This window comes from Littorina saxatilis, linkage group LG4 (genome assembly GCF_037325665.1).
Source record: "Littorina saxatilis isolate snail1 linkage group LG4, US_GU_Lsax_2.0, whole genome shotgun sequence".
Classification (NCBI taxonomy): domain Eukaryota; kingdom Metazoa; phylum Mollusca; class Gastropoda; order Littorinimorpha; family Littorinidae; genus Littorina; species Littorina saxatilis.
Genome location: NC_090248.1, coordinates 38,340,550 through 38,352,721, shown reverse-complemented (window position 1 = coordinate 38,352,721; position 12,172 = coordinate 38,340,550). Strand labels below are relative to the sequence as shown.

Below are 12,172 nucleotides of genomic sequence, written 5' to 3'. Positions count from 1 at the left end.
AAAACACACGAGTTTGTATCAAAAGCCGATTATCTTCCACAAAAGCTTGTATCGAAACGCCGGTCGATCGAAGAATCTTACTCCTTTATCCTTACTCTACTATTAGTAATTCTGCAGAATAAGGATACGAAGGGGGGATACTTCAGCGTTTGATACAAGCTCATGTGAACGATGATAGGCTTTTGGAGGACACGATTGTTTCAAGGTTTTCTTGTATTTAGACTTATAACCTTCGTAAATGGTGTGTTTTTAATCCACAAAGCACCACCACAATCGAACATTAACGTTGCCTTCCTTCTCACTTTAACTTAATAAAGTTACATTCCTTAATTCCCGTGTAAGCCTCATGTAGCCTACACCATCACACATTTGTCGAGGTGTTTGCGCGAAATAAGAAATATATGTTTTACTCACTAAAATCGTACAACCTGACCCTTTTTTCTGCATATTGGAAATGATTCGCTAAACTTATGTTCCCTCGTGATGAAATATCAGGGGACCAACGCTTTTGGGCATTCAGAACGACACCTCACAGGGCCGGACCTAAGTAGGGTGAGAGTGAGTTTCCCAATTGTGGTAGGGGTACATAAGTTGAGGGTGCGAAGTATACGAACCTCCTAGGGGGGGTCCGGGGGCATGCCCCCCCTGAAAATGTTGAAAGTCTAGATTAAAATATGTGCAATCTGGCGCATTCTGGGAGTATTTCTCATGAGGTTTTATGTATATTTAATGTGGCAGATTTGATTGAAACCGGGGGCTGCCAGGGGATTGTGCAGGATGTTCCTTATTTACTCGTGATGTTGTTTGTCTGACCTCGCGTTGTGATTTGTTTGAGTGTAAGAATGTTTCCTGTTTCCCTCTTATGTCCCCAATGCAGTAGACTCTAGTATCTAGCTCTCACTCGGCCAACGGCCTCTCTCTTACAATTAAAGTAGCCCACACACACACACACACACACACAAAAATATCAGAAGTTGTGAAAGAAACAATTGAAAGTCAGCAGAGACTTTCTACTGAGATTTGTTAAAATCTCTTAGCAGAGCGAGAGAGAGAGAGAGAGAGAGAGAGAGAGAGAGAGAGAGAGAGAGAGAGAGAGAGAGAGAGAGAGAGAGGGAGAGAGGGAGAGAGAAAACAATATATACATATATTATTGTTTTTGTTACCCTTGGAGGAGGTACATGGTCAGGCCAGGGGTGGGGTGGGGGGGGGGGGGGGGGTCCGGGCATGATGCCGATGAGACCCACGCCGGATCAGGAACAGCAGGGTATAGAACAGCCCGGGAGTTTTGTCCCCGACACCTATCTGACTTTTAATTTAGCAAACACAGAAAAAGCCCAAAAGTAAGGCCCAGTCAAAAATTCGTGGCAGTTTGTGACCTGAATAAATAAAGATAGACGCCATTCTGAATACTTGCAGTTTCTCCCCGACGGAGCTAAACATCACAGACGGTATCGAGTTCGGGCCGATAACTCTGTTCGACGGATCTGGAGACACGCTGGTTATCTCCTCTGCCAGCAAATTCATGTCGGTCAACAACTGGTTCAACAAAGATGGCGACAAAAGCACGCTGAGCTATGGCATCATGGGAGGGGTGGACAATGTACCAGCAGGATTCAGCGTGGATTTTATTGTCTACTACAGCTCTCAGGGAATCAATCAGGTTTGTCTGCGGTTGCAATGTGTTGGTTTTAGCAACGTATTAGCCCTCTGTTGTAAGTTCTGGTCACACATTTTTGATGGTCTTCTTAAACCGCTTGTTCATTCCAGTGCTTTTTATTTTCTCAGGTGTCATATGAGACTGGTTCTTTGTAACTCCCATAACTCTTGCAGCTTGTTGCACATTTCGTATAATTATGTTAATATTAGAGGGCTCACGTCCCTGTGCTTCTTAGATCATTCATGTATTACGTGCGAGGGGCGGATCAGTTCATTTTATGGGGGGGTTTCCAAAAATATATTGTGAAGATATGGGTGTGAAGGCGCGAAGCGCCGAGCCGAAGGCGCAAAGCGCCTAGCTTGCTAGGGGGGTCCGGGGGCATGCCCCCCCGGAAAATTTTGAAAAAAAGGACGCAAAATGGTGCAGTCTGGTGCATTACCAGTTTCAGGCAGCAGATTTTGTCACTGATTAATACCCCCAAAAAACACAATTTAAAAAAAAATTGTTTTGGCTGGGGGGGGGGGGGGTTCCGGAAACCCCAGAAACCTCCCCCCTCGTCCGCCCCTGCGTGCCGTGTAAATTCCAGGCGTATGAGGGCTGGGGTGAACACCTTCGAGGGCTGTACGGAAGAAGTGATGAGTTTATCCGCAACGACCTCACCCTCAACTACCTTGGTTACGAGACAGATAATGGTCAGTTTGTATATTGCTTTAGATATCATTAATATGTTATTTTTCTGTGATCAGTGTGCCATATGTTGTTGACGTTTTGGGAATATGTCAGCTTTGAATTTGTGGGGTCTACCTCTCCCTCTTTCTCTCTCTCTGTCCCTGAGTAGGTTCTCTCTCTCTCTCTCTCTCTCTCTCTCTCTCTCTCTCTCTCTCTCTCTCTCTCTCTCTCTCTCTCTCTCACTCTCTTGTTTGAGATTCTGTCTCTTCGTTGTACCTATTTTCCCTCTCTTCCATTCACCCATTCTGATGAAAGACGCAAAAAAAAAGGACTCCGTGAACCCGAAAGTGACAAACACAGTTACTTTAAATGTACATTTATCTAAATTAACCAAACCAGGGAACCCGAATTGGTTTTAACGATATCTTTATCATCGAAATATAATCGGTAAAAAGAAGACTTCGCGAAGTCGACTTCATGCTCAATTAAGGACCGTATTACAAACAAGAAATATCCTTGAACAAGAAAATGATCCACCGGTACCCATCCTTTGCTGATTTTACACATTGTTCACGGCACAGGGTCATACTACTACTACGTAGTGGAGTCTGGTAAGACGTACCAGGATACCATACTGGATGTTCTCGACTACGCTAAACAGCTGCTGATACCCTACAGGTGTGTGTGTGTGTGTGTGTGTGTGTGTGTGTGTGTGTGTGTGTGTGTGTGTGTGTGTGTGTGTGTGTGTGTGTGTGTGTGTGTGCGTGCGTGCGTGCTTGAGTGCGCGCGTGCGTGTGTGCGTATCTGTCTTTCAGTATGAGCATATTTGTCCACACTTGGAGTAAAGGAAAAACAGTGCGAGCAAACTATTCTAATTCTGCCCCCCCCCCCCACCCCACCCTTAACCTCCCCCCCCCCCCAAAAAAAAACAAAAAAACAATCGATACATGAATGAGTAAAAGCAGACAAGGGTGCAAAAGTCTGCCACTTGTTTTGGAAATTGTGCATGTGCAAACTTGTGTTATTTGATAATATTGGGCAGGTACATTCAGTACGATTCCTGGTGGTACTTCAAGGGTTTTGGAGGCGGTGTCAAGTCATGGGAGGCAAGGCCTGACATCTTTCCTGATGGCTTTCAGTGAGTAACTTTCCCTGGTATTCATTATCAAGTGAGTAATGATAAGATGTCGTTGGGCAGTCCACAAAACACTAACACATTGTGTTTTTTTAATTGCCGATCGTTTAGTCCAGAACTGCAACGTCAATATAACAAAACAAAAAATGCTAGCACAAAAGCCAACACTCTGTCTGGCTGGAAGTGTCTTTTTGCCATGTTTTTTTTAAGAACTAATAATTTTCATAGCACTCCAGCCGTGTTCTTTTTTTGAGTCACACCCAGAAACACACATTATTTTTCGCAGCGCAGATTATGAGATGAAATATGTTTAATTTGAGTGTAGCGGGAGCAGAAGCAAAACAGACAAAGAAATAAAACTTCCGATATATATATCACTGACAAAGCTAGTCGTCTTCGTTGGCCGGTTTATCTCATGGCGCGCTCGCGAGTGCGTGTGTGCGTGCGTGTGTGTGTGTGTGTGTGTGTGTGTGTGTGTGTGTGTGCGTGCGTGCGTGTGTGTGTGTGTGTGCGTGTGTGTGCGTGTGTGCGTGCGTGCTCGCGTGCTTGTGTGTGTACGCGCGCGACAAAACTGATACATGAGTGTGTGCAAGCGTATTTACTTCTGTGCACGCGCCTATCTGTGTGTTACCGTCGTCAAACGCACGAATGAGTTTTTACCTTGGTCATCGTAGGTACGTGCACAATAAGACAGGCCTGCCCTCTCTCGGCCACAACCGTTGGTGGTCCAACGACACTGTGTACGCGAAGCAGAACGGCGGTCAGTACAACTTTATCGTGGAGTCCACCACTGGTAAAGCCGTGCCCAATGACCAGGTCAGTGCTTAATATCCGCGGCATTCCAGGGGTTTTCTCTTTTTGTCTTCTTCTTTTTTTTGTGGTGAGAATCAGCTTTCTTCTGAGATATTAGGGCTGACAAACGGAGATGTCTTATTTTACAAACTTAATCAAATTAAAAACTATTTATATTAGGTAAAGGTAAATAAAATAATACATAAATACATTTTAGAAATCCATCAATCAATCAAACAATTAATAAAATCAATACATAAACAAATAAATAATTATATAAATTCATAAATAGATAAATGGAAAAATGAATTATCAAAGAAATCAAGAAATCAATTATCAAAAAAATCAAGAAATAAATTATCAAAGAAATCAAGAACTAAATTAATCATGGTTTTTCTCTTGAAATTTACAACGCCGAAGATCATGATTTCCCTGAACCAAAACCAATTTGAAGAAGAAGCTGATTTAGCATTTAAAACAAACCTTGACTACCTCGATACCAGTATGTAGTACTCTGACAAGGGAGTCAACAGCGGTAAATTGCCTTTTGACTTGTTGCCATTAGAGACCATTTTCCCAGTTTTGGGCTAGTTGTTTTCGCTTTTAGTCGGCCAAACTAGACATAATGATCATACAGAAGTTCAAACATGCGTTGATGGTAAATGATGCCACATCCTACAATGAAAACAGGACTTCTCAACTGGATCCAAATGTCAAATACAGCAACGAATGACATTGCTAGACCTCAAATGATTTCTTTCTGTAACTTTCAGAAATTCTGGGACGATCTGCTGGAAAATGCGACGAGTTGGGGTCTGGTGACGTATGAACAGGACTGGCTGAACGTCGAGTTTGACAAGGTTGACGCGTTGCACTCTGACGTCAGTCTGGGTGACACGTGGCTGACGCAGATGGGCAAGGCAGCCGCCAAGAACGGAATCACGATAGAGTACTGCATGTCGCCCAGTCGTCACATCATGCACGCGCTGCAGACCAATGCCGTCACGCAGGTAAAGATGACGTCAAAGTATTTCTTTTCTTTGAAGGCACCTGTCTGACAGACAAAAAAACCAACAAGAATTGTAGGTTATTTGAACGTTTAATTATTGACAAAACAACCATTACATTTACTGTACGTCGACCCAGTGGTCTTTTCCGTAGACAGACAGACAAACTTAAGGTACAAATAATGAACTTATCTCAAAATCGTTGATGAATCTCGCATGCAAGAATTGTACATAGTAACATGTTTCAGACGCATGCCAGTAATGACTACATCCCAGGAAAGGACCAATGGGAGATTGGAGTGTCCTCCATATTTGCATACGCGATGGGAATCGTTCCAATCAAAGACGCCATGTGGTCATCGACTATTCAACCCGGCAATCGATACAGTTAGTGTCAAGTAAACTTTACTCGTTACATGCAATGGATGCATATCAATGAATCCGTGAAAGCAAATTGTGCTTGAATTTAGAATCATTTTCAGAGAAATACATATCAACCGAAGAAGCTAGTAGCCTCTATTCTACGTTGCAACTGCTTTTCTCGCTAATAGTGTTGAGAAAAACAAGTTAAGGAAATTATCTAAATATAATTTTATACTCTCACGTGAACACGTTCTGTCATTGTTTGTAAAGCTTTCAAGCTTGCAACTGTTGTTTTTTTATTGTAGCTTGTGAAGAGAAAAACAAGTGTAGGAAATGATCTACACATAATTGTATACTCTCACGTTAACACGTTCTGTCATTGTTTGTAAAGCTTTTGTTGTTTTTGTTGTTGCTCATTGTTTTCTAGGGGGAAGTCGTTGTTAAACGGCTTTCATGTGAGGAGGTAGCCACGGAAGTACACGACCACATAGGATCATTACATAACAACAACTATCATTATAACTAAACTTCTTACCGGTACTTTTACCCAACAGTTTAGTTCAAACCAATTTTTCTTCAATACAATGCCACTTGACACAGCAAAGTACAGTCGAACCTGCCATGGAGACCACTTCTCCATAACGACCACCTAGCATCAACGTGTTTTTTTTCTATATCATTCACTTTCCACAGCGATCACCTGTCAATCACGACCACGTATGGGTCAGTCCCTTGGGTGGGCGTTATAGACAGGTTCTATTGTACCTTTGCATTATTTAAACTATCAGAGGCCCTTTTACAAACACTACGGGTTCGCTTTCATTAGAGGGTAGCCTATACCAATATTCTGAAGCCTACGTGTTCATGTCGAGAATATATTTGTATAGACGGGTTCGACTGTAAAACAGTATTATAATGATATAACAAAAATCTAAGGGCATTTGTTTTTATGATTTTGTGCAAGATAAAACTGAACCGAACACAGAGCTTCAGCTGGCAGTGTCCGTTCTGAGCACCGGAGCTGTTGCTATTGGCGATCGTATCGGATACAGCAACGCCACGCTTATCATGAGGTCAGTCACGGTATGACGTAGTTCTGTTCGTGACGTCACTAGGGTACGATTATCGGCGGATGAAAGGGGAATGGTCAGGAGTAGTATTGTAATGGTGGTTAGAGTGGTGGTAGCCGTAGTATTGTTGTTGTTTTGTTGATCCTTCTTATAAGCTACATGTATTATGAAACTTACCGATTAAGAGCATGCTAAGAGAGAGAGGGAGATAGAGTGTATAGGTTCATTTAGTCCAAGCAAATAAGAGAACAACGTTGAAGTGACAATGACTAGGTTTAAAATGTCCCTTATCAGAAAGTTCAACCTCAGTCCTTTGATGTTTATTAAACACATTTTCATATAAAGTTGGCGCTTCATATGGAAAAGTGGCTTTGAAATTGACCCTAATCCTTCTTTGGGCTCTGTAAATGTCGTTTGGGGCTATGGTTGTAAAACGGTATCTACTGGTCACCCCAATGTATAAACTGAAAACTCTTTCTGCACCAGAACACGCAGAAAGGATTGTATCTGCCTGATGTCTGATGCTTTTCAAAATCCCCAACCACTAACACCTTCAAAACGGACATTAACTGACACTGTTGTTTTTCCCTATATAATCCTTACTATTTTTCCGAGACGTCGTCCTGTTGTGTATTTAACTTGCCACAACCTCATACATGGTCCTAAAAGTTAAAGTTGAAGAAAATACTAAAGATAAATGAACAAGCTTTGCATTGTTGATTGTGAATGCATGTTAATTTATTTTTAATATACTTTCTTATGTGATAACCAATGTGCTATATTTTCTCAGGACAAAGAACAAATGTTTATTTTGAATGTTTTATGTATGTTATTATTACGGACACAAACGCTCAGCAATGTAATTTCTCTTTTAGAGATTAATAAAGTTATTGTATTGTATTGTATTGTATTGTAAGCTGACGCAGTGTCATTCGCACCGTGAATCCCCCCATGGGAACATACTAAAGTCTGGTTCCAAATAGGCTCAATTTCCTTCTATTTCTTTGTATTTCTGCCTCGTAGGGGTAGGGGTGTTCAAACCAAAGGCACCTTTAAACCAAAATTCAAATCACACATCTTACAATACTAAGACACTCAGCAGTGAAAGGGTGTCTGCTGGTAAAAAATTCCAAACAATCCTAAAAGTACTTCACTACTAAACGTGCTTTTAAAAAGAGCCGTTATTTTTCCCTCTATAATCAGTATTGTGTTTTCTGCGAACATGTAGTCTATTTAGATGGCTGTCATGTGCACATGAGTTGCTAAAGCGTTTTCAGTTGGGCATATGTCGAAAAGCAAAGAATTAGCCCTTTGAAAACCATCAGAACTGTCACACAAAAATAACATTTACCTATCTCACCAACTGACCAAACATAGGGCTTTTCCTTATGTATTATGTATTGTCGTGTTTTTTGTAGCATACTTGTGAAAACAGCCACCACTGTTGTAAATGATACTTTAAAGAGCATTATTCCCCCCTCTGCTTCTTTACCTCTGTAAACTTGTAGGGGTAGTTATTTTTCGATAATGACCCAGCAACCAAACAAATAACGACCCAGCAACAGCCTGAATCCTCGATAGTGCAATGGGTTGAGAGGTTGTTCTGTTTCGGTACTACTTTTTGCGACTGAAAAGTTCCGAACGCTCTAACGTACGAAGTATACATCTCTGGAGCAAACAATACAAACATACCGCATTTAAATTAACAACTACAGGCCTGAACACATGAATCTCCATATAAAATCCATGAGTTCGGTTGTTTTCTGAATCTAGATTTGCCGTGCTCAAACGTTCATCACAAGCAGTTTCCCGCAAGGCTCATACTTTGTCTAGCGACAAGAGTAGTTCCCCTTCTTTTCACTCAGTTTCTTCGACAACAGACTGCAATCCGACGGTCAGTTTTCAACAATATTTCATTTAATAAACAGATCACACGCAACCAAATGCACACATCTCATCAATTTAAACAACATAAAGCGGTTTCATACACTATTTTCCCCAGAAAACTGAACTTCATACAGTTTTTAACGTTGGAACACGGGTGCAAAAGTTCGTCTGCTAGTCCCATTTGACGAAAGAACAGTCATTATCCTAAGCGATACCAAAACACATACAGAACACACGATATCTGCCTTTGCCGCCACAGCAGAATAACAGCATATCTGTGTACTTGATTTTAGTCCAAAATAGGAAAACTGACAAGAAGTGTTAACAGAATGGAATGATTTGCACGGAACTATACAACCGCGCATTAATCGATCGCCTGCGCAGGTTGACTGGTTGAGTGAATAGGATTCGATCAAACTTTCGCAAAAAACCTCCTCTTTTCTTTGAATAACTGAAGAAAGGAGGAATAAAGAGGTTACACACCTCGTCTCAGTGATTATCAAAAATAATGGTCTCAGTTCGCGGTCATGAAAAAGCTCGCTAAAGCTCGCATTTTTCATGATCCGCTAACTTCGACCATTATTTTTGATAATCACTGAGACTCGGCATGTAACCTCTACTTATTTCATTTTTACAGTTGAAGGACAACCTGGACTGCCGTATATTACAGCTGTTCTACAATCAGCCAAAATTTTCTTAACAAACGTATGTTAAGAACAACTCCCATAGTAAAATTGAAAGAAAACAAAGTGAAAATCCCCCTGCCATAGAGGAGCTAAAGAATCAACAATAAACGACTGCATGGATAGCTTGATGCACGAATGCATTGCGGACATGTTTGTCTCCAACCAAGAGAAAGTTCCAAAAAATCCCTTTTGTGCTTCTTATTATACAGTGACGTCAAAGACAGCCTTTTCTGCTGTTCATACATTCAGGGGTTATGGTTACACTAAACGACGTAGTTGTAGCCATACTGCCATCCAGATTTATTTTTTCCTTGCGAGCAGTCACAGGGTGTTTGTGCTGTCTGCCAACCGTCAGACGACCCCGCCCAAGTCTGTTAAGGGACTGTTTGACCGTTATAGAACGCGTCTTTTTGATTTTTTTAGCACATTTGGAAACGGTTGATTTTTATCCCTACCATTGTTTCCAAACATTATATAGGAATGTTTTGTGAACAACGGATAATAGCCGCTACTCGCATGTGTAGCAAAAGTGAGCGTACATACTCACCCTGGTCGTACAGCCGTTGTCCGTTGCCCGTCTTCATCTGTCTGTACTGAACATTACCTTTGGATTTTTCTCGAACGCTATGAAGTGAAGAAACACCAAATGACACGTGACGACTTAACTCCACAAGATTGAGCAATCTTGGGATCACACGCAAACATACACCTCACTCACTAACGCACACCCAAGAAAGTTTACAAGTGGAGACAGACATCACTATGTATAAAAAGACTAAAGGAACCACATGTAACTTATAAACTTTATATAATAAACACAAATTTATGCACGAAACATCCACACATTTAACGTGTACACTCTACAAATACTACGAAAATTGACAACACATGAATTCACATGAAATTATCCTGGAACTCCAGTCCTAAGCACCCCCCTATGGTTAAATAGCCTGTTAGTATACGGCGCTCAATAAGGTCGCATCACCAAATTACACGAACACAGACACATGCTTTAACCACGACAGAGTACTTAGCTTTTTCGGGATACACAACGCCCACCAAGGCCTCACATGTCCTTCCCTCCTCAGAAGGCCGCAGCTTCCTGATTCTGACCCCCTAGAAAGGTCCCCGACTGCCGAAGCACGTCGAACCCAGCTCCAGTCCTTCGGAGCTGTTCCCCAGATTCCTAGGCATGTAGAGTTGACCAGACTCCTTCCTCATGCTGTCTTCTGGTGGTCCTGCGTACACTCTGGGTGGAATCTACTGGTCGGAGTAACCCACGCCGCTCTTCTTGCGTTGCGGTGAGCCGTAGTCGCCTCCTGACAGCGTCCCATCTGTCCAGATCTCGACGCCTTCACGTGAACATACGTCCCTCCTCCGTTCTCTCTCCGGCCAACTGCATGTAAATAAAACAGCAACTTAATACTGAACAATAACATCCCTAGCTACCTGGCGTGTATCGATGGTTGTGTTAGTGTTCATCGGTGATGCAAACCTTTAGCGCATCATACCGATGGACATCAAGATCGAACTTTACACCAAGTAACCATGTATGGAAAAGGATAATTATTTAATACATTAGCTATACAACGGGGCTTTACAATATAGATTCATAGTTTGCTTAAACCTATAAACTTATTGTATTTATCATGACCATATACGCCATGTGATATGTTACAAATAACTGGACAAACGTTCACTAAATGTTAGATTGTGGTATCCAACTTTAACATTACATTACGCAACCACAATTGCATGACACAACACCCATATCCCCACATGTATGATAACTTCCCGCGTAATATTACACACTATAATATGAAGGTATAAAACAACATGCTCAATAACATAAGGATACAAAAGTTGTCGGAAAGTAGACCGCCATCTTGTATAAAATGTGATATTCCGTGTAAACGAATATTTAACAGTTATGTGCAAATAATTACACACATATAATTCCACTGTATGTTCACTGCATAGCACTTCCCAAACACGCATTAATATACATGTAAATCCCGAGGCTCCCTATACGAATAGGTAGTAACGGGCCGGTCGATGTAATTCTCATATTTCCCGTGCACATTCCCACGGACATAAACACGCTTCAAAATCATCGTGTCCCAACAATATTACAACACTACTGAAACGTAAACACAAACAAAACAAAACATTAGACAACGACATCTACTCAGCCACAGCAATTCGAAACAATAGTCCACCCGCCAAGTCAATGACAACGCTCACCGTAAAAAACCGCCGGGTGATGGAGTACTCGCGCCCGCCAGTACGTCTGCAAACGTACCGTTGACTCTCTCGGGTAGCACTGAACCAAAACCGTGCTAGTTCGCTGACGGGGTGCCAAAGTGTATTCGTACACCGCTGACCCGGACTATGTTAATTCTTCTCTTACTAAATAGCCTATAGATACGCTATAATATAATTTATGCATTACACTATATTATCTTACCAGGTGAAATGAACATTATTTAATTTGCACGACTGTGCCCAACAAATATTTACAAACTTTCGTTTTCTGCAGCTTGACCTGGTTTGTTCACCGCGCGTTACCGGGTGACTATAGCCCGTTCCACGATTTGGACACAAACTTGCAAATACGCGAAGTTACAGGCGTAAAGCATCTCACATCCCACACGCATACATTCTACAATAGTGTTTGGACTCCAATGCTTATGTTGTAAATAACACAATTATTATATACACTCAAACATATAACAATTACATCATCTCGTGTATCTACAAAAAGCCTGTTTAAGCTTCTCCTGCATCTCTAAAACCTCGGGTTGTGACACACCTCCACCACCAGCTCGAACTAACGGTAACCACCAACAGTGAGCACCCTATATATCAAGAGCAACCCGACTCATGAAGTCAGCGTCCACGTTGTT

At 41.7% G+C, this 12,172-nt stretch overlaps 1 protein-coding gene across 1 annotated transcript in view; it reads left to right on the top strand.

The window, feature by feature from the left end:
* The window catches only part of LOC138964680 (uncharacterized), a 31,131-nt gene that overhangs the window by 1,985 nt on the left and 16,974 nt on the right, over nt 1-12,172 (top strand). Inside the window, exons 4-11 of the mRNA XM_070336704.1 lie at nt 1,417-1,660; nt 2,244-2,349; nt 2,908-3,004; nt 3,369-3,464; nt 4,136-4,277; nt 5,027-5,263; nt 5,509-5,647; nt 6,588-6,696. Coding sequence (XP_070192805.1) covers nt 1,417-1,660; nt 2,244-2,349; nt 2,908-3,004; nt 3,369-3,464; nt 4,136-4,277; nt 5,027-5,263; nt 5,509-5,647; nt 6,588-6,696 — 1,170 coding nt within the window. The remainder of the gene's footprint in view (nt 1-1,416; nt 1,661-2,243; nt 2,350-2,907; nt 3,005-3,368; nt 3,465-4,135; nt 4,278-5,026; nt 5,264-5,508; nt 5,648-6,587; nt 6,697-12,172) is intronic.